General features: G+C 40.6%; 1 protein-coding gene and 1 long non-coding RNA gene across 3 annotated transcripts; one reads left to right on the forward strand and one right to left on the reverse strand.

The window, feature by feature from the left end:
• Nucleotides 1–1,459: 1,459 nt before the first annotated feature.
• dynlt3 (dynein light chain Tctex-type 3) lies at nucleotides 1,460–9,181 on the reverse strand. 2 transcript variants are annotated; one of them, XM_041211305.1, is made up of 6 exons: nucleotides 9,028–9,181; nucleotides 8,109–8,150; nucleotides 7,156–7,279; nucleotides 6,823–6,846; nucleotides 5,274–5,351; nucleotides 1,460–4,654 (listed from the first exon to the last, which is right to left on the reverse strand). In XM_041211305.1, exons 1-6 carry the CDS (start codon nucleotides 9,052–9,054, stop codon nucleotides 4,578–4,580), a joined length of 372 nt encoding a protein of 123 aa, XP_041067239.1. In that variant the 5' UTR covers nucleotides 9,055–9,181; the 3' UTR covers nucleotides 1,460–4,577. The 2 variants fall into 2 exon arrangements, with proteins under 2 accessions (XP_041067239.1, XP_041067240.1); XM_041211306.1 differs by lacking the exon at nucleotides 6,823–6,846 and having other exon boundaries at nucleotides 9,028–9,179.
• Nucleotides 9,182–9,330: 149 nt separating this feature from the next.
• Nucleotides 9,331–16,770, forward strand: LOC121290317. Its single transcript, XR_005945766.1, has 2 exons — nucleotides 9,331–9,512; nucleotides 16,445–16,770. It is a non-coding gene; the product is annotated as an uncharacterized LOC121290317 (long non-coding RNA).
• Nucleotides 16,771–22,915: the final 6,145 nt, after the last annotated feature.

A 22,915-nucleotide genomic window follows, 5' to 3' on the forward strand; every position in this document is an offset into this window, starting at 1 on the left:
CCTCCCCCCCAACCTCCCCTCCAGGAGTAACTCACATTTTAACACTATATAGGTGTCTCTTGTATTTCTTTGACAATTAGGTAACTATTACATCAAAAATATGAGAGGAACTGTTTCTGGAAAAGTGCCAAAAATTACTGAAAATTTAATCTGGCCACATTTTCAGTGTTCGGGAAAATAAACATCCAAGTAAAATATGAAAGTTAGACAAACCAATTATCTAATTGCAGGTAAAGACAAAAGTTCCCCTCATTGATGGGTCAAATTTTGTCTTGTAGAGTGAACAACTAGACAGATAATAAAAATGATCACCACTCAGACTTATGGCCATACTTATGAAAGAGTACAAGTCCTTTATAGTCCAAACTTGGTACAGCAAAGGCTATCAAGATATGCAATATGAGGGGCGTAAAGCCAAGTCTTTGAAGCTCCCAGTAGTATCCCTTTGCTCTAAAAGAAACTGTATCAGCAGAAATAGATTACGTGGAGCATGATGGCATAATTTTTAAAATTGCATTAAAATGCCTTCAAAAGTAGGAAAATCATGGAAAGCCAAAATATAAAAGTTTGCTGTAACAACTACAACAAGACCTTAATTTCAGAAATAGTCTACTTATAAGGGCAAAATATAACAGTAGCATTTTCTGTCAGTGGGTGGTACAACTGGTAAGAACACCAATAGGCAGAATCAAGAAATGGAGGGATGCTGATTGAACCACTTGTACTTTGGTTTATCAAGGTCCTATCCTCTGCTCTGTCAGAAAGCATCAGACCCTCCATCAATGCCACCTATTGGGTGAGGGAAGGAAATATTGGAGGAACTAGTTGTCAAACTGCTCTTGCACATTTGTCAGCACAAGCAAAGGACTGCAGCAAGTTAGACACTATCCACAGGTGCATATCCCTGAAAAGCCTTTACATGGAGAACAAAATCAATAAATTGCTAGCAACAAGAAATGCTTCTTAGTTATCAATCAAAAACACAAGCAAGATGTTGCTACCTAATCATTCAACAATAGAATAAGCCTACCATTTTGGCATCCAGGTAAATGACTCCCTTTCGTAAAGATTATTTTTTAGAATGGAATACGAAGATTTCTGATCATAAAGTCACTTGCTTAAAAAATGTTATTGAACAATTGTGGTCTTCAATTAAAGAAAAAACTATGGCAGTAACTTCTAGCTAGTAGCAACATGACTTTTATGTTTCAAAGAATACCATGAAGCCTGAGATTAGGTAATAGCTTTTAACCTATTCCTGACAATTATTCCTTAATACCATTATCATTCAGTATCACTACCCTCAGCAGCCTTACATAAAACAAATTCAAACAAGAATGGGGCAGAGAAAGAGCCTGAGTGTCACTAAGAATGAGTGAGAGGCCAAGAACAATGTGTGTTGCAGAAACTGTACATCAGCAGGTGGATTACAACAAGTCAGGCATATCCACTTCAGTACTTTTTTCATGAAATATCAAGGTTTTTAATGTTCTCAGGAATATTTCAATCTGGCCATACAACATAGCTAGAGATTTTGTAAACATTTTTGAAATAGGGTATAGGAATTCCCAAATAGTAAATATCTGAGTGCATTTAAAGCACACACCATGCCGAAGAGCAGCTATCAACAAGCTGTTGAAGTCTGTGCTAATTCATGTGTCTGGAAGAGGAATACATGTTCAATTATCATATCTACACAAAACGAAATAAATGAGAATACATGGATACAAGTATTAAATTTATACCGTATGGTTCAATAAATAAACAAGTGCAGAAAAGGAAAATAATCAACTGATGTCAATGTGGCTTTACTGAATCGCATTGAGAAGTAATTTTCTAGATCTTGCTATTCTGCGTAAAAGTCGATACTTAATTACAATCTAATATACATGAAATTTACTTTACATTTTATTTTAGTCCCAGAAGTTTTCACCAACGTATTACTTAAGGCCTTTACATTTATGTTGTAACTGCTTCAGAGTGCCAGGCTGTGCTACTAGCCACATGTTTCTGCCAGTAATTGAGACCAAGAGGTTGTAAAGGCTTCTGGTGGGTTAAAAGAATACCCAAATAAAAGCATTGCATAGCTGAGAAGAATTTATGGATTCAAGTTGAAGTAAATATGTGCAGTTTTATTAATTCTATAATAAATCATATCACTTATCTGGACTTAAGAACCAAAATTGCTGTTCTTTCACAATTCCTATTTCTGTTATTTTAATGGCAGAAGTAACTGGTTTAAAGTAATTTCTAACCTTTAGCTTACAACAGTGGTTGAGCTCCAAACAAAAACAACCACATCGTATAAATCCCAGTCAGCCATAGCTCACAGTTGGTAGCAGTCTTAATTGTGGTTTCAAGGCCTGCTCCAGAGACTTAAACACAAAAATCTAAGCTGACATTTCAGTACTGAGGGAGTGCTGCACTGCCTGAGATGCTGTCTTTTGGATGCGACGTTAAAGTGAGGTCTCATCTTCCCTCATAAGTGGTGATCCCATGGGACTATTTTGAAGAGCAAAACAGTTATCCCCAGAGTTCTGTCTAATATTTATTTTCAATCAACATTTCTAAAAAGAGATTAGTTGATTATTATTAAACTTCTGTATGTGGGATCTTGATGTGAACAAGTTGGCTGCTCAGTTTCCTACATTTCAACTGTGATGACACTTCAAAAAGTACTTTGTTGACTGTCAAGGGCTTTGGGATAGCCTGAAGCCATGAAATGTGCTTTATAAATGCTAGTCTTTCCTTCCTATCAGGCCAGTATGGAAACTACCTTTTATGTATTTGTATGTGACTGCTCATAGCTATCAACTTTAGATCAGTTATAGCAAATCTAAATAAACATAAGTACAAGAACTGATCATCAGCCTCATGTTTAGCCAGTTTTCCCTGACATAATTCCTCACTAAAATTCTGTCTACAAGCATCAACCATTAAAGTGAAAACAGAATCAAAATAATAATTTTTGATTTAATCTTTTTAGCCTCAAAATAACTTCTCACATATACACATCTCCTTTCAAATAATTCATACGTTAACAAAATTAGTTGCAAAAAATGGTCCAATTTTGAATATAAAGCTTTGCTTCTTCCCTCACCCAAATGGACTTCTTATGGTTATGTTCCTTAATCTATTTAATATAATGTTACTGAATTCCGTTCTTGCAGGTACTGGGTAAAGACAAGCCCTTTCAGTTTTTTTAAAACATCAAAAGAATTTCAACACCCAGATTTAAAACAGAATTATAGTTTGAATGCATTTAAATGAAATTAGAAAAGCTTCATCTCTCTCTGTATCAAAGAATAATTTATTTTACTATTTAGTGCAAGAAGTTACTGAACTTAACATATAGTGATCAAAATGTGGCTTTTATCTTTCATCTTAAGTGAAAACTCTGACACTACTTCATAGCATACAAGTCCTAAAACTTGCTTGAAGTTACATCATCATGGATTACATAAAACAGCTCATCTTCTAATAGCTTCAAGAAAGTATTTTATATACAAATGTACTGGATAGTGGGAAGCATTTTCAACTCATTACAGTAATGTCAAAAGGCAATATCCTGCTTTCAAGCCAACACTTCAATGTAGTGCTCTCAACATCCAAGTGAGTCAATCAGTATATTAAGAGGTTAAAGCATCATAGGTGCAATTTTCACACCAAGCAGCAGTTATAATAGCCCAATTCATGTACTGGTGCAATTCAGTGATTCAGACAGTGTGTTTTACCTTAACAGCATATTTTTAGATACCTAATCAATTCCAGCTACAAGTTTCAAATTGTCAACATACTCAAAACATTCAGAACTTTGAATCTACTACACTGCAAATATTGTATTTTGTCAAGCACCATAAACTAAACAATGTCAGCAATTTATAGATTTAATGCAATAATCTCTCCAATTTCAAAAGAGAAATGGATCATTTTATCCAATAGGTTTTTCTTCTGAAAACTCTCTTTCAAATCAGAAATACATGATTTGGAAAATAAGCTTAAGTCCCAGATAAAATAAAGAAATGTGAATTCTGCATTACTTTCTCATTTTACTGTAGTTTTACAATAATCTAGGAAACAGATTGTCTGATTCAGTCAAACATGTACTGCAGCGAAGAGTTGACACTCAGCTGACTAAACAGCAAAGCAATACAATGAGCTATTTGAACTGACCTTGTCAGTTCTCTATTGGAATACATGAATACAACCCAACAATGCGATCCAATTTTCAAAGTAGCAAAGAATTTTTAAAAATTAGTGATATTTCTGTTGATAAAATCTCTACCATGGATACTGAAATCCACAGCTTAGTTACAGTGCAGTGAAAGAGGAAACAATTGTCAGTTCTGGTGATACTCAATCAGGTGTTTAAAAGTAAAGCAGGAGTCCATTAACAACAGCATGAAGTAAGCAAGATATTGCCTTTTAAGGATGGATTACAGCTTTGTAACTCTTGCTCAAATGTACTCTATTATTCCTTATCCACAAACAATGCATGCTATTCCTAAAATCTCTCTTATATACACATTTAAGAGTTGGTGCTTCGGAATGGCTATGCACACTAGAGCTCCTGTACATCACAGCATAATGCTGACAGCAAACACACTGATGACGCAATACATGGTCCTGTTTTCCCATCTCACGGTACAGCTTCCTGCAAAGTGAAAAGGATGTATTAATCTATTCAGAATAATGCAGAGTTACAAAACAATACAGCTTACTCTACCACGGATTATATCTCAAGTGAAGCAACTTCAATTTTTTGAGCTGATGCATGGAAAAGATACATGCTAAACTCTTGCTTTCAAAATCCGGTAGTCAGTTAAGTTGGAGAAGGATAAAAAGGCTGTTCATTTCTTAGTGATGATCTGCTAGGAACATATACTGGTTATTGTCTAATCAATCACGCACATCCACTGAGGCATGGTAATTGTTGTAGACTCTTAGCAAAGTTGCATTACATTTTCACCTCTGAAGACAAACAGAAAAACTGAGTTTCACACCAGAGTAAAACGCCACGAGTTTGCTCTGACAGCCACCAGATTCCATCAAACAATCTCAATTAAATATGTTCAGCCATCAATCGTGTACAATATCATAATTTAGTACTTAAAGCAATTTTAGCAATTAGAAATCATCTATTATCTGATGGAAATGATAAACATTTTTATGAAATGCATGTGTTAACTCTGATTAAGGCACCAATTTCTCTTGCATCCTCTAGCATTAGGCATTTTTGCAAAGAACATTTAATGTGAAGACAGAAAACTTACCATCGGTGCTGCTGTCCCAGTAACATGAACTCGCTGTGTGAAGACCAGCTCCGCTTTTCTGCATTATTGCACAGGTCACTAGAAGCAGCAATACATTGTCATTTGTGCATAATTCCGCTATGAGAATATTTTTCTGAGTGACAAACATGCAAAGTTGGGAACATTTGCTTTTGTCAAAAAGCCAGTAAATTGTTCAATCACCACAATAGACACTGATTGCCACAGCTTGGATAATGTGGTGAATTGTTGTGTTATATTAGTGTAATCAAGTAAGCACACTGACATGTATGTATTTATTGCTCTGCAAACGTGGTCGTGGATCTGCTTGCTGAACCATTGGCATTGGTTTGATACTGAGTGGCTTGCTAGGTCACCAGTGAAGTCAAACATGTTGGTTTAAGACTGGAGTCACATATAGCTAAGATCGGGTAAGGACAGTAGGTATCCTTCCCTAAAGGACATTAGTGAAATAATTGGGTTTTAACGATAATACAATAGCTTCATGGTCAATTTTACTGTTCCAGCTTTCTATCTCCAGTTTTGTTGAACTGAATTCAAATGCTCAAACTGCCATGGTGGAATTTGAACGAGAAGTCTCTGGATTATTAGTTAGTAACTTAACCACTACACTACGGTATCTAATTTAGCTCAGGTGCATTTTTAAATCAAATTGTTACTGTGGAAGCATTTGGAATTAATCTCTAAAACCAGGGTTCAAAGAATATGTATCCTATGTCCATCAGCACACGATCAAAGATATATTCCAGGAAAGCCTCAAACATAATAAGATATTTCTCAATATCAAGGTATTCCAAGGTCAAAATGTTTAATCATTTATAAATTAGTAACTTTATTTTTCAATCTTCTCACTTATTGTAGGAACTGTCCTTTTCATGCATCCATTTCCTTCAAAGCAACCCCAACATATGAAAGGATAGTCGTTTGGTAGTACAGAACTAGAGTATTGCTGAAAAAAGAGACATCTCTTTTTTCAGCAATATGGAAATATACAGCAACGTGCAGGTAATTTATAGAAGAGCGGTGATTTCTTACAAGACATTTCTGATCGCAACATAGACAGTAACAACCGAATGGGTGACAGTTGGCATGAGGATCAGAAAACCCAGGCCATTATCTGTTGCCCGGGCAAAGCCTGGGCAAAGTTAAGCTCTGAACTGAATGTCCAACTATCACTCCAAAGTAAATCACAAAAAAAAGAGAAGTCTGAAAATCATCTTCCTACACTGGATAAGCATTGGAACACTTAAAAATAAAACTGTAGGAAGTTTATTTGAACCATTGAAGACCAGGAGAGGCTCTCAATTTTATGAGCCTTTCTTCAAACAATCCTTTAGAAAACAATATTAAGTAAGTTCAATGTCAAATACAGTCTTCCTTTCATTTATCTCATTGGCTACAAATTCCACCTTCTAAAAAAATCATGTATATTGCTCAAGAACAGAGATAAATTAACACTGATTCCACACCAACATGATAGAAGCACCCTGAATGAATGCACCTCAGTACATTCCACTGAATATCTACTTACCCGATAAAAGATCAAGTGTCAAACCTTTTGTGTGCACAAGGATGAAGGATACGTTATTTAATGTTCATATCTCAAATTGTTCTTGCAGAAACTTTCCCAATCATACATTTTTTAAAATTGTGAAAGTCAAACTAGGAATACTTGGAAAGAAAGAGATAATGGTACACATCTCTCCAGAATTTTAGGGTCAGTCTCACACTGTACTAAGACATACTTATCCCGCATTTTCTGAATCTGTACTACATGATCTTGAAGTGGAGGATAAAGTCTACCAGCTTAATAATAATATGTGCCTTCATAAAGTAGTCTTTTACTTTATTACAAAATACTCACCAATGTATTTAAATGGTTTTCCCATTTTAACCAAATGCATCAGGGATTGTTCAACTACAGCAGCAGTCCACTGATTGATCTTGCTGTGATTATAGTCAACCCCTCCGATAATACTGTCAACGCACTGAAAATAAACCACTGATATTTAGCTGCTCATTTATAGTTTAAAGATTTCTGCTAATTTGCTTTAAGTATACTCGTAAATGTTAGATCATTTAACATAAAATAAACACAACAGAATGGCTTTCCACTTGGATAAAGATTACACTTCAAGGAGAAAAGAAGGAAAACTGTACAGTATCACAAGATGGATACAATAAGAAAAGCCATTAAGGAAGTATTGCATTACCCATCTAGGAAGACAGTACAAGTTCACAGATCATCACCCTCGTCCCCATTAAAGCATCCAACTATTCCTTACAATGATTCCAGAGATTTTATCTTCGCTAACAGACCCAGAAATCAAATCCGTATGTTCTCCAGAGACAATGATCAAAAACCTACTAACCAAATGCTAAATTTTCCTTTTAATGATTTGAGCCCATTCCATCTTGTGCTGGTGTGGTTTAATTTGTGGTAGTATTCTAAATATAATGCTTCAATGCCATTTAAATAGCAAAAGATGCTCAGGTACCCAAAAAACACATTTTCTTCTATGCAAGTTGAGGAACTCTGTTAATTGTGCTGAACCCAAAATGCTCATCCCTCAGATGCACAATGAGATTAGGAATAGCCTTTAAAAGACCAGTTACACTTAACTTATTCAACAAGATAAAATGTTCATCTGAATACGGGTTCTCCGTCAAATAGACTATTATTTCTCATATTCAGAAGGGTAGATGCACATTAGCCTCAGCACCAGAACATTACAGTTACCAATCTTTTTTTTTAATTCATCTATTTTAATGCAGCCACTTGCACATATGCAGCAAACACAACCTTCCCATACTTACCTCTTTGACAATATTACTGGCTTCATCTGCATTGAAGGCAACCTGAAAACAAGCAACACAATTCAGCAATATATCTGATATCAGAAAATTTACACATTGCTAGCAACCTAGATTATCTAAAACAGATTACATGTGATGTAATAAGAGCATTTTAAAAATACAGAATACAAGTAGGGGAGGACAAAAGCAGGAAAAAAAGTTGAGTGGGGGAGATGTTGGGGAGAGGTTTACTGGAACATTATCGAAGGAACCGGGACATGGAGGGTATTGGGGGTTGGGAAAGGTATTAGGCTGGTGGGGAGTATCAGGGTTGGGGATCATGGGGTTGGGGTCTATTGGGGTGGGAATATTAGGTGTTGGGGATATTGGGCTGGGGGTATTGGAAAGGAGGGTTGGATGGGGGTATTGGAGAGGGGCATTGAGGTGGGGATGCTGGAAGAGCATTGGGATTGGGTGGTACTGGAGGGGTTATTGGGGTGGGGGTAGAGGTATTGGAGGGGGTATTGGGTGGGTGTATTGGAAAGGAGGGTTGGATGGGGGTATTGGAGAGGGGCATTGGGGTGGGGATGCTGGGGAAGAACATTGGGGTTGGGTGGTACTGGAGGGGGTACTGGGGTGGGGGGGTAGAGGCATTGGAGGGGTGTGGGGGTGGAGGTGTTGGAGGGGGTATTGGGGTGGGGGGTATTGGAGGGAGGGTAATGGGGGTGTAGGTAATGAGGGTGGAGGTATTAGAGGGGCTAATTGGGGTGGGGAGGACAGAGGAGCGGTTGAAACTCTGTCGATGCTGATGATCGTCTCTCAGCCGCCGCCCTGATGGGGCCGCTCTCAGCTTCTGACAGCGCGGCCGCAATGAACTGTCATCCAATCGGCCAACTGTCCGAGTCCAGTTCCCCGTATCTTTTGCCTCCGCCCTGCTCACCTCCTCGCTGGCCTGATACTCCTCCATCCTCCAGGCTGGAGCTCCCTTCACCGAGCAGCCACCTCTTTGCCCTGACTGCCACCTGACGTGGATCCACAGGACAGACAGCTGACGCAAGACGGCCCGGGGGTCCACCCACCGCGCCACCTGGCGGCCAGGAGGTCCGCAAGCCACGCCACCTGGCGGCCAGGAGGTCCGCACGCCGCGCCACCTGGCGGCTGGGAGGTCCCAGGACCTCAACGGGAGGTCCACTCACAGCGCCACCTTGCGGCCGGGAGGTCAGGTCACCGGGAGGTCCGCTTACCGCGCCACCTGGCGGCCCAGAGGTCCGCACATCCCGTCACCTGGCAGTCCGGAGGTCCGCACACCGCGTCACCTGGCGGCCGGGAGGACCCACCCTCGCTACCTGGCGGCCCGGAGGATACACCCTCGCCGCCTGGCGGAAGACCGAAGAGTTTTCGACTCAAAGATCTTACTGGCAAAAGGTTCGTAATAATGGAAACTTCGAGTAAAAATTGACCTGAAATAAATCAGAAAATATTAGAGTTAATTTTACACAATGAAGTAGTTGAAGCTAAATAACATTTTATCATTTATCATGCCACACTCAAATTTAGGTGATAGTGTTTGTGTCCTTGGAATAATTCCAGAGGAGAGCTACCAAAAGGATTGTCATTTTACTTAGATAGGCTCAAGAATCTTAGCCTATTAGCTTCTATGAAGAGGTCTTGTGGCACAATGCTACAGTTCCTAATCTGGGTTCAAGTCCCACTTCAGAACCTGATGGAAGAAAGTCTGTTCATAATATCAGCCTGTAAATCCTTCTAATATGCCTGATGGCGGGCAGCAAGAGTGGGAGAAGGTCAGCCATATTGTGGTACTTTGCCAAGCACAATCATGGACCAATCCAATGGAAGTCCATGGTTGCCAGTGCCCTCGTACGGCCTGGTACCTGGAGGAGGAGACTGTATGAAATAAATACACAGCTGGTGGCAAGCTTATTGAGAGATTAACAAAATGGGGAGGACCAGGGATCATGAGTTTAAACTATGCAGACAGCAGGCATAAACTGGAAGTGAGGTGGTTCTTCTTTTCCCAGAGAGTAGCGAGTCTCTGGAATACATTGCCATGGACTTGATGGACCAGTTCTTCATTGGGAAAGAAATCGCATCATATAAATTAAATGTGGTTATAGGTAAACACTTAGTTCCCGTGATCTCTTGGATTGGTTTTGAACACCTGTTCGGGGGTGGGGGAGGTCAGAAAACAATTCTTCAGCTTCTTTCTCTTATTCCTGTTCCTTTCCTCACTCAAGAGATTACATGGCAGCTGAGGTTGTCTATTCATGATGCTCTAGCCATCATGGTGTGTAGGGCAGCCTAGCTGGACCAGTTGGACTTTTCCTGACAATCAGTTTTGGATTTGAGAAAAATCTCAATCTTGCAATTTCTCGTGCTCTTCTGGAGCCCACAGTCTCTTGGGATTATTTTGGGGAGTCAGAGTTGTTTTTTCTGAATTGACTGCAGTTTGTTTTCCCTGTTTTTGCTTCTTCTTGATGATAACATTTATGGAGGTTGGGTCAGTTGTTAACTTGGTTATACCTGGTTTGGATGGGGTGTATTTAATGGGCCTAATGATCAAACTGAAATTGACATCAATATACTTCCATCTAAAATACATTTTAATCGTCACAAAATAAAAAGCACACAATCGGAAAATGCCAACTCCATTTCTTTCGCAATGTCTATATTGCTGGAGAACTTGATAATTACACTGTGTGGTTGACATGTTACAGCATCTTAATCCATATAATCTGACTGTTTTATGCAACATTTCAATGAAACGAACTGGGCTGGTGTTTATTTCCACAGTAAAAACGTACCGCTTTCTATCTAAAGATCTAAAGATCTTCAAACTACAGATTTGATTGAAATGAAAACAGAAATATTTATTTTTTACAAAACATCCTGCATGAAGAATTTCAAACAAATGTTCCTACATCAATCAAATCTGTCTCAGAACCTATCATTGCATGATCTTGGGCCAAGGTTCTGTATTACATGTTATTTATCATTTGTCCTTGTGCACATGGATGGATGTGACACTGCTTGCCGCTATTCATCTTCCTGGCTGATTCAAGCCTCCAATGAATAGCCTGTTATCATTCTTCAACTCAAATTAAATTAGACACTATTTTAGAGTGTATTCTGGACCTGGTGACCCAAACATCATATTGTTCAGTGGCTGTATTTAAGAATGTAAAATTAAGCCATTTCTTACAGGTTGCAAAACAACAATGTTGAGTGTATGTTGTACTGTGGTGAAAATTTAAGAATCATTTGTAGTTTTAACTTTTTTCCAGGTCAACCTTCTGGATATTTTCCTTCTTTCAATGGGAACCATAACTATTTATTGGCATTTTAATACCGTACTGGTCTCATATTGATCATCATGTACAAAAAAATGAAGATGTTCTAAACTGATAGATGGATCTGTAAGATTGCAGCTCAGACTCCAATAATGGTTGAGCCTGGATTTGTTCATCAGATGCAATGTAAATTTAGATTTATGTGCTCCCATTATTCAACTCAGCAGAAGTTCAGACCGCTGGATCTCTGCCCACTATACATCACATGCTCATTTCCAGTAGATAATTTACTGAATTTGTTTCTGACTCCCTAAAATAATTTCGAGAAGACTGTGGGAACCGAGAGCTCCTCATAATCCCAGCTAACTAGCAATTTACTGCCTAGAGTTGAAAATATCCTCTTCATACAGGGACTTTTGAAAGTTCTCTTTGAATGGAATCCTTACAAAAAACGTAGGGTAGGAAGCACCTATCTGAAACATAGGAACAGGAGTAGGCCATTCAGTCCCTTAATCCTGTTCCATGGGTGGTAGCTTCATTAACATATTAAGATAAGGCCAAATATGGCTTTTACACCATTTTCCAATATTCGTCCATGTGAGCACAGTCTCCAGGGTTGCTAGAGAGTGGTGAATATAGAGATGTTAATTTAGAAGATCTAGTAACGTTGAGGTAGGTGTTTCAATCAATTCTCAATTCTGGCAGTTAGGTTCTCATAAGCCTATGCATCAATTGTTCTTTTTCACCTCAGAACCATTACTGGCATCAGTAGGCTTTCCAATTAGAAATCAGACTATGTGTCATGTTTAGAAGCACAAAGGAGAACAAACAGAGACATGGGTGGGAGGTGCTCTGCACCAGCATACTCCTGCAGACAAAGGTGAACATATTTCATTTTGGCAGTTGAATAGTGTGTGCCCATCCTCCTATTCTTAAAGGAAGCTGGATCAGCAGATGACACCACTGCATGCCACATTTATGGAATATTTCAATCTCATCAAATTTTCACAACAACTTTATGTGTAGTATGTGATTCATCACTAAATGTGAACAATATTTTAGTAATAATCAGTTAATCTATGGCAATATTTGTTCTTTACAGTTTTTTCAGAATCTGCTGTTAAACTCTGTGACACATTTACACACAATCAGTTTTTTTGACAAGACCACTGTTCCCACATTTTTCAAATCCCATTCACCTATGAGCCCTGTTCTCACTGACCTATATTGGCCTCTGATCAAACAATATCTTGATTTTAAAATTCTCAACCTTGTTTTTCAAATCTCTCCATGGCCTCATGACTCCCATTGCTGTAACCTCCCTCTGTCCTACTGTCCTCAGAGACATCTGCGTTGCTCCAATTCCAGCCTCTTTAGCATCCTGGATTTTAATTGCTGCATCATTGGAGGCCATGCCATCAGTTGCCTGGACCCTAATCTCTGGAATTCCCTCCTCAAACCTCTCCACCTCTGTACCTCTCTTTCCTCTTTAAAACATTCCTGAAAGCCTATCTATTTGACTAAGCTTGTGGTTATCTACCCTAATATTTCCTTATGTGGCTCAGTGTCAAATTTTGTTTGTTAGATTCCTGTGAAGTGCCTTGGGATTTTTACTGTGTTCAAGAAGCTATATAAGCACAAGTTATTGTTATCCTGTCATCAAGCATCTGTGCCGGGCCATTACTCTTATGTGAACCTTGACTGTGAATGCTAATTAGGTCGTTGTTCTTCATTGCAAGGTCCTCGAGCCAGTGTCGGCTCCCATTTACACCAAGTGCGGCTCCCCCAATCCATCCATCTATTTTCAGTAACCACTTTATCCTCAGAGGGTCACAGCGAGCCAGAGCCCAACTCAGCATTATATTCCTATTTATTTTATTTTTAACATTAAAAATGATATCTGAGCCCATCAAAAGTCAGCCTTCTTTACATGTCACATTGATCACATGGTACAACGTGTGCAATAAGTATATCTAAGTATGTGCGTTGTATGGTGACAGTTGTATTACCATAGCAACCACCATAGAGCCAACAGAGTATTCATCCATTGGCGTCATGTATTTTTCTGGCCCAAGTGAGTTACTGGAGTAGTAAGCAATGATAATTTAGTAGTCGATGTGGCTCTCACACTGCAGGTTTTTTGCTAAAGTGGCCCTTGCTTGAAAAATAGTGAAGACAACTGAGTTAGGTATTCAAATGCTGAAGAGCCTGGGGGACCCTCACCTGATGTTTACATGTTCACATTTCCAACATGGAAAGCTGGATTACCATCAGCACATGGAATCCTTGCTGATTTTACCCTCCCTGACCTAGAGACACTGGGATATGTTCACTAGCATTCCTTCAGTGCAAGCTGACTCAGCGTAGGGAAGGACTAAGCCCCAGACCTTCCTGCCCCTATAGCTCAGCATCTCACTGAATGAACTCATTGGGTCACCATGGGTAATCCATACCACTGAGATCTGGAAAAATTTGAAAACAATTGCAAGTATTTATAAATTTGATGCAGAAACAACTCATCCTTACTGTACGGTTCGTGGACTTGGCACCAAATTCTTGATTGCACATAATCTTTATTGAGTTTGAGTCTTGACGCACTTGATATCTTAAGCAATAATCAAAGAAGAATAAACAATATCACCTGTTTCACTCTTGTCTTTCTCTACAAATTGTACCTTTAGAGGGTTCTCATCACACACAGTGAAAAAAAGTGAAAGATCATGAGTTTAAACCAAATCCTAATCCCATGTATATGGACATAAGAATAGGATATTTTACATTACCTTCTTGTTGTTAAAGTTGTGACAGTAAATGGTTAAATGCATACACTGACCACATTTCAAAATTTGCAGATAATACCAAAATTGGAAGCAAGGGCAGAAAAGGTTCACGAGAATGGTTCCAGGGATGAGGAATTTCAGTTATGAAGATAGTTTGGAGAAGTTGGGACTGTTTTCCTTCAAGAAGAGAAGGCTGAGAGAAGATTTGATAGAAATATTCAAAATCATGAGGGGTCTGGAAAGAGTAGTTAGGGAGAAACTGTTCCCATTCATGAAAGGATCGAGAATGAGAGGGCACAGATTTAAAGTAATTTTAAAAAAGCAAAAGCAACATGAGGAAAAACTTTTTCATACAGCAAGTGGTTAAGGTCTGGCACTGCCTGAGAGTTTCGTGGAGGCAGGTTCAATGAAAGCATTCAAAAGGGAATTAGACTGTTATCTGAAAAGCAAGAATGTGCGGAGTTATGGGGAGAAGGCAGGGGAATGGCATTCCGTGAATTGCTCATTCAGGGAGCCAGTGCAAACACAATGGACCAAATGGCCTCCTTCTGTGCTGTAAAAATTCTGTCATTCTGTGAAACGTCACTGCAAAGGCCACAGAAGGTGAAATATGTTGTACAACTATGATTTCTACCCACACCACCAGAGGGATACAAATATAATTACTTTGAGCAAACTTCATTACACCTAAACATACTAGAAATTGATATACTCCCCTCCAATGGGGAACTGCAGGCTACATTTCTACAAGCAACCACAATCATAGAAATTCCTATTAACTACTTGACTGCTGACATCAGGCTACTTTTAATGAGCTGAGCAAAATAAAATGTCTCCACAGCTCCATTTTTCTCCCTCTGTTTGAAGTGTGTAACGCCTATGTTTCAATGCTGACATGGGAAAAAGCAGGAAGTAGGCATTTGGGAAACGTACATGTGAAGTTACATCGTTTCAGTCTGTGACATGGGAAGCTGTAATATCAGTGCATTGTGCCACCCTGCCCACTCATAAAAAATAATCACCAGTTTGTACATTGTTTAAAATTTTAAATTATATTGATGGATGCAATGTAGTTACATAATCTTTTGTTCCAGATGACAGTCATGGGACTTCCGAGATTAAAAACAGATCAAGGTCCATTTTGTTCACTTTCTATCATTCTGCTGGTCACATGCTTGAATGGAGTTAATGATGGCCATGATAGCCTGTCTCAATCAGATGATGTAGATTAACTCGATTCAATAGTGTTAAAAGGGTGAAAGTGAATTGACAGACATTTGATTTCAATACAAATAAAAATTGGGAGACACATAAAATGGACTGCCAATTTGCTATCATCCATTGTACATAAAGTCAAAGTTCATCCCAGCTGGTCAATAACAGACTCAGGCACATAAGAAGGAAAACTTGCCAGTGGTAAAAATCTTTGGGAACCATAGGGGAGAATTTTCACCCCATTGTGGGGGGGGGGGGGGGGGGGGGGGGGGGGCGGGCGGTGGGGTTTGTGCGGGCGTGGGTGCGAACTGGATCGGTGCTCCAATTGAGTCCGCGCCGCCATTTTACATGGGTGGGCCAATAAAGGCCTGCCCACCATGACACAAGCCCGGAAGCACTGAGCTTGCCGGCGGTGGGGGGATTCCCTGAGTCGGGTCCGCAGAAATCTCCCTGAGACACAGAGGTGCCTCAGGGAGACTAATTTAAGTTTTAAACATGTAAATAAAGAAATAAAAATTTTTTAAAACATGTCCCCTCATGTGACAGTGTCACATGAGCGGGGACATGGCAATGATTTTTTAAAAATTTTATTCAATTTTTAAACACTTCATGAAACTTCATCCTGCCTGTGGTTGACATTCCATGAAAAACGTGAAGGCTGCCTGGGCTCTTCGCCTGTCGCCAACCTTAAGGTTGGACTGGCAGCATTCTTAACTGCTTTAATTGGTTTCTTATTGGCCATTGGCATTTTGGCAGGCACAAACAAAATATTGCAATGACGTAGGGATGCATGCCCGATGTCATCGCGCATCATTTTACACACTGGGGAGCAGGCCCCATCCCCGCTTGCCGACCTGAAAATTCTGCCCATAGGTTCAAGGTCACTTGTTTCCCTCAAATGTATTATCCTTGCCATATTTCATGTCTAATATTTCTCATATGTATATCCCAAAATACTATTTCCTGAAAGAAATCTAATTTGTATTTGAATGAATCAATATTGTTACAAATGCAAGACTTTACAAAACGGTTATGTTTTTAAAATTCATTTAAGGAGAAAGCAGGCTATCCTGGATAGAGGGGATGGTGATACTAACTCTGCCTGGATTCAAGCCCCTATGATCTGTAACAGAAACCTATTGAAAACCATGGCAGGTTTCACGCCTGGAACACAGAGACAGAGAGACAGAAACAGCTGCTGCTGAAAAGAGCAGAGAAAAAGACTGCCTTTGTGTTAGCAACAAAGGACACTGGAAGACTTTACCTGGTGTAGCAGGGAGAAGGGAGCCTGCTGAAAAGCTGGGAGGAGCTTGGAACTTAATCTTTAAGGCTACATATCTGTTGCAAGTGATGTGTAAAATAAAAACCTGTCATAAATGATATTTTAGTTGTGCTGATTAATGGGGAAGTACCTATTTAGTTTGGTGTATTAGTTAAGCCCAATGTTTAGTCTGTGTCGATTTTAGTTTATTATAGCGAAGGTCTTCAAATGTGAAATCTTGTCCTTTGGTATTTTCCAGTGGTGCCTGGGGAATTCATCTCTTTTTAAAAGTTATCATCTCTTCAGGGATCATAACAATTTTTCTACTTTCCTGGGTAGCCTGTTCCATAGGTTTACCACTTGCAATCTGAAATAATGGCCAGAATTTTCCCGTCGGCGATTTGGGGGCGGGGCCCGCTCGCCGACAGGAAAATGACATGGGATGACGTCAGGAGGAACCCCCAACATCATCCTGCCCAGTTTAAATATTCAGGAAGGCGGGCGGACAGCGAAATCAGCTGTCCGCCTGCCGACCTGTCAATGGCCAATTGAGGCCATTGACAGGATAATTAAGGTAATTAAAGGCCTTGCCCATCCAACGTTAAGGCTGGCGGACAGGCCAGGAGACCCAGCGGGCTTCTGATAATACATGAAACTCATCCATTGGCGGGATGAGGTTTCATGTCAGTTTACAAAATCTTTAATAAAGTTTATGTGATATTTATTAACATGTCCCATCTCGTGTGACATTGTCACACGAGGGGGACATGTTAATTTTTTTATTTTTCTATTTTTTAAGTTTACAAACCTTTCAGCAATCTCCCTGAGACAGCACTTAGTCTCGGAGCAGCGCGGTCTTTTGTGACAGTAGGGGAATCCCTCCCCCTGCCCACACACACACACAGGAAGCGCTATGTCAGGCAGGCCGCCGGGTGAGCCTTAATTGACCCGCCCACTTAAAATGGCGGCAGGGTCTGTTTCAGCGGCGGTGTTCAGCTGCCCACCTGCCGCTGAGCCAGTGGGGCCCACCCGCCCATCGAGGGCTAAATTCTGCCCAATGTTTCTGCAAATTAGTTTTAAATTTAACCACGCCCACCCACCCACTGCCTTGAAGCACAGGCTGTGTCATCTGGATCCCCTGTTCTGGACAAAAATGGGACAGCTTGTAATGATCTGCATTATCTATTCCCTTTAGAATTTTAAAATCAGCAATTACACCACCTCTCTGGTGACAACATGCCCAGCCTACATAATTGGTCCTTATAATCCAATTCTTCCATTCTCTGCATAATTCTGGTTGCTTTTTTCAATACCCTTTCCAATGTTGCAAGATCCTAATTATACAGCGGCAACCAAAACAATACACAACATTCAAAGTACAGCACACCAGCAATTTATAAATTAGCAGGATTATCTCACTATTGAAGCTCAACATTGACACTTCAAAGCATCATAATGTTTCATTTGCCTTATCTCCACTCAGTGGGTCACCACAGAAAAGTGGAAATAGGATAGAACCAGACAGACCATTTGAAAACACCAATGGCACAAGTGTTCAAGGTACTTAATCAATCAATGCCCTCCACCTGTATAATCTTAACAGCAATAATATAATTAACATACTAGTAACAGATTCCCCTCTTCTTTAAATCAAAACTTTATAAATGCAAATAATATTTCAAAACAAATCAAAGAGAAAAAATGATTTTTCATGTTCTGTACATCACATCGTTATACAAGATGCCCCTCTTTTAGGACTCCCAATCTCTTTGTGGAAACATTCCTTTTTGTAAAGCAAGTGAACAATTAATGACTTGCACCAACTCATTTGGTCTTGGAGATTTCTTTACTTTCTATCATCTCCTTTACATTAGCAATGTCAATCCTTAACCTTTCTTCAGTCACATTTGTTATTGAATGTGCAATATCCCACAGTTAATGATTATCCACGTAATATTCAATGGACAAACTATTCTCGGGACACCCATTGTATAGAATGTCCCCTCAAACATTTGACAAGTAAAACCCTACATCTATTTCTTCTACAAGAGCCAGTGTTTCTGCAGCTAAAGTACTTTTAACCAACCTTTTTATTTTCTAACTTTCCCAGGCCAAGGGACAACATTTTCCATTTTAACCCAGGAAGAATATGATAAAACCAGCTCTATTTAAATTAGCATGAGAAAAGCCTCTAAAAATTACTAATTTCATGTTGTTATGACTGGTTGAGGAGCAGTAGATTGGCTCCTCTTTATTTCAGACCCCTTGTTTGGTCATAACAAAGGTTTTAAACAATTATTTTTCCTGTACAAATGTCTTTTCCAGTACAAATGTACTTATTTGTTAAAAAGGAGCCAATCAAACCAGGTTTTATTGAGTCAAAGAAAGGGCAAGTTCATTAGTTACTAAACCGAAGAGAAAAAAGACACAACGATATACACACAGATATCAGAAGTAAGAAAGTTAAAGTCTATGAGGTGTAGTTTGTTGAACATTGCTTGTCTATGAGGCGTAGTTTGTTGAACATTGTGACCGCTTGTGACCGTTTGAGATCAGGAGGCTTCCTTTAAAATCCTGGAGTTGAGTTGAAGTTCAGGTACTGCACTTGGCTGGAGACACTCTTAGCTTGAGAGGGAGAGAGTCCTTGCTGCTTTTTGTCCAGTGGTTCCTTTCCAGGTGACTTTGATGATTTATCTGTCTCTGGCTTAAAAAAAACAGTTCTTAAACTCCATGTTTGCATATTCCCAGGGAGGTATTTGTTAACCTCTCTCGCAGTCATTGTTGTAGACCAAGTAATCACTTGGTTGTTTTGACCTTTCATCTCAGAACTGTTTTGTTGAGATTGTAGAAGCCAGGTATTGGTTAATTTTGTCCTCCACAGGGGATTTTCAGTGCCTGATGGGGTGTAACTGGCTGGGTAGCAGCTCGCATTGTCTTGGCAGAATTACAGTGGATTAGAAGTCCATCTTTAACGCCTTCCTTTCAAGAGTCCCTGTTTGACATGGACCTTGACACTCCCTGGGTGTGAAATTCCATGCAACATCTCAGAACAGGTCTGTAGTGCAATCCATATAGGAACTTTACAGAAAAGAGTCACACAATACTAGACATCAAGTGACTGTTGGTATCCATCTTTGGTCAGTGTCTTTTCTTGTATTTAAAAAAAAGGTCTTCTTTAAACAGTTCTACATGTCTGTGCTTAGCTGTTGAAGTTGTAGGTAGCTCTCACCCAGTCAGTTTCCTGTCATCATGATAATATCCTACAGGTTCCCCAAGGCTGGAAACTTGAGTATCCATTTCCCCATGTTTAATTTTTCAATGTTTTATTTGCCGTTAAGACATCCTTGACTGTAGCGTGTTTCATCATAGTACTTAGTTCCAATAGAACAAACTAGCAGAGTGAGCATAAGGACCCGGGTATGTGGTGTACCGCAGGGATCAGTGCTTGGGCCTCAGCTATTCACGATATGACTTGAATGAGGGAACCAAATGCAACATTTCCAAGTTTGCTGTTGATACAAAACTGGGTGGGGTTGTGAATTGTGAGGAGGATGCAAGAGGCTTCAGGGCGATTTAGACAAATTGTGTGTATGGGCAAACACATGGCAGATGCTGTATAATGTGGATAAATGTGAAGTTATAGGCTTTGGTGTATAAAACAGAAAGGCAGAGTATTATTTAAATGGTGATATATTGGGAAATGTGGATGTGCAAAGGGAGTGGGATCTGGGTATCCTTGTACACCAATCAATGAAAGTACATAGGCAGGTGCCACAAGCAATTAGGAAGGCAAATGGTATGTTGGCCTTCATTGCAAGAGGATTTGATTTCAGAAGCATGGATGCCTTACTGTAGTTATACAGGGCCTTGGTGAGACTGCACCTGGAGTATTGCGTGCAGTTTTGGTCTCCTTATCTAAGAAAAGATACTTGCCATAGAGGGAGTACAGCGAATGTTCACTAGGCTGATACCGGGGACGGCAGGACTGCCGTATGAGGAGAGATTGTTTTGACTGGGCCTGTATTCACTAGAAGAATGAGAAGGGATCTGATTGAAACGTATAAAATCCTAACAGGGCTAGCCTTGATGCAGGGCGAATGTTTCCCCTGGTTGGGAAGTCTAGAACCAGGGGCCACAGTCTCAGAATACAGGGCAGGCTATTTAGGACTGAGATGAAGAAAAATGTCTTCACTCAGAGGGTGGTCAACCTGTGGAATTCTCTACCACAGAAGGTTGTGGAGGCAGGGTCACTGAGTATATTCAAAAAAGAAATTGATAAATGTTTAGACATTAGGGCATAAAAGGGTATGGAGAGAAAGCGGGAATATGGCGTTGAGATAAAGGATCAGCCATGGTCATAATGAATGGCGGAGCAGGCTTGAAGAGCCAAATGGCTTACACCTGCTCCTAGTTTCTATGTTTCTATGACCCAGAGGCAGTCAGCAGCACCAAGACGAGCAGGCAAAAAGAGGACCCAGTGGCAACAGCACCTAGAGGAGTGGACGAAAAGAGGACCCAGTGGCAGTCAGCGGCATCTAGAGGAGAGGACGAAAAGAGGACCCAGTGACAGTCAGCAGCATCTAGAGGAGTGGATGAAAAGAGGACCCAGTGGCAGTCAGCGGCATCTAGAGGAGCGGACGAAAAGAGGACCCAGTGGCGGTCAGCAGCATCTAGAGGAGCGAACAAAAAGAGGACCCAGTGGCAGTCAGCGGCATCTAGAGAAGCGAACAAAAAGAGGACCCAGTGGCAGTCAGCGGCATCTAGAGAAGCGAACAAAAAGAGGACCCAGTGGCGGTCAGCAGCATCTAGAGGAGCGAACAAAAAGAGGACCCAGTGGCAGTCAGCGGCATCTAGAGAAGCGAACAAAAAGAGGACCCAGTGGCAGTCAGCGGCATCTAGAGGAGTGGACAAAAAGAGGACCCAGTGGCGGTCAGCGGCATCTAGAGAAGCGAACAAAAAGAGGACCCAGTGGCAGTCAGCAGCATCTAGAAGAGTGGATGAAAAGAGGACCCAGTGGCAGTCAGCGGCATCTAGAGGAGCGGACGAAAAGAAGACCCAGTGGCGGTCAGCGGCATCTAGAGGAGCAAACAAAAAGAGGACCCAGTGGCGGTCAGCGGCATCTAGAGAAGCGAACAAAAAGAGGACCCAGTGGCAGTCAGCGGCATCTAGAGGAGTGGACAAAAAGAGGACCCAGTGGCGGTCAGCGGCATCTAGAGAAGCGAACAAAAAGAGGACCCAGTGGCAGTCAGCGGCATCTAGAGGAATGGACAAAAAGAGGACCCAGTGGCGGTCAGCAGCATCTATAGGAGCGGATGAAAAGAGGACCCAGTGGCAGTCAGCGGCATCTAGAGGAGTGGACAAAAAGAGGACCCAGTGGCAGTCAGCAGCATCTAGAGGAGCGGATGAAAAGAGGACCCAGTGGCAGTCAGCGGCATCTAGAGGAGTGGACGAAAAGAGGACCCAGTGGCGGTCAGCAGCATCTAGAGGAGTGGATGTAAAGAGGACCCAGTGGCAGTCAGCAGCATCTAGAGGAGCTATCCAGTCTGTGGCTCCAGAGCGAAGCAGCTTTGTTCGAGAGAAATCAATGCGTGACATCATAAGAAAACAGATAAGTGATTGGTTGATGAATATTTTGCTCAATTCTCTTCAAGACTCATGTAATTTATTAGTAATTGTAAGACTTTATTAGTTGTAGTAAGGTTTACTAACAGTAGTCAAGATTATTGGGAATAGAAGCATTTAATTATAAACTAATTAAGAAAAATAAATTAACTAACACATAATAAAGTTGGCAGGGCTGATGATGTGTTGCCACTGCAGAATGTGTGGGTTCCTGCACGCCGGTGTGATCCAGGGCAAACGCTCTGTAATAAATGTCTGTGGCTTGAGGAGCTTCGGCTCAGAGACATTGAGCTGAAGGATGAGCTACAGGCTTTGGACCAGGAGGCAGCCACATCCCTTAGGATAGTGTCTTCTGATTTGGTCAGTGGTCAGGGACAGGCAGGTTTGACTGCAAGTGAAGCAGGTATAGGGACCAAAAAGGTAGAAGTGGTGGAGCCTCAGTCTTTGCAGTTGTCCAACAGCTTTGAGGTTTTGGCATCTTGTATGAATGAAAGCAGTGGCTGGAGGGTGGATGAGCAAACTGACCATGGCACCGTGGTACAGGAAGCCATTCAAGCAGCAGAAGTTAATAGGAATATAGTGGTCGTTGCAGACAGTATAATCAGGAGGATAGACACAGTTCTGTGCAGGCTGTGTTGCCTG

The sequence above is a fragment of the Carcharodon carcharias genome, chromosome 18 (genome assembly GCF_017639515.1).
Source record: "Carcharodon carcharias isolate sCarCar2 chromosome 18, sCarCar2.pri, whole genome shotgun sequence".
In the NCBI taxonomy this organism is placed as follows: Eukaryota; Metazoa; Chordata; class Chondrichthyes; order Lamniformes; family Lamnidae; genus Carcharodon; species Carcharodon carcharias.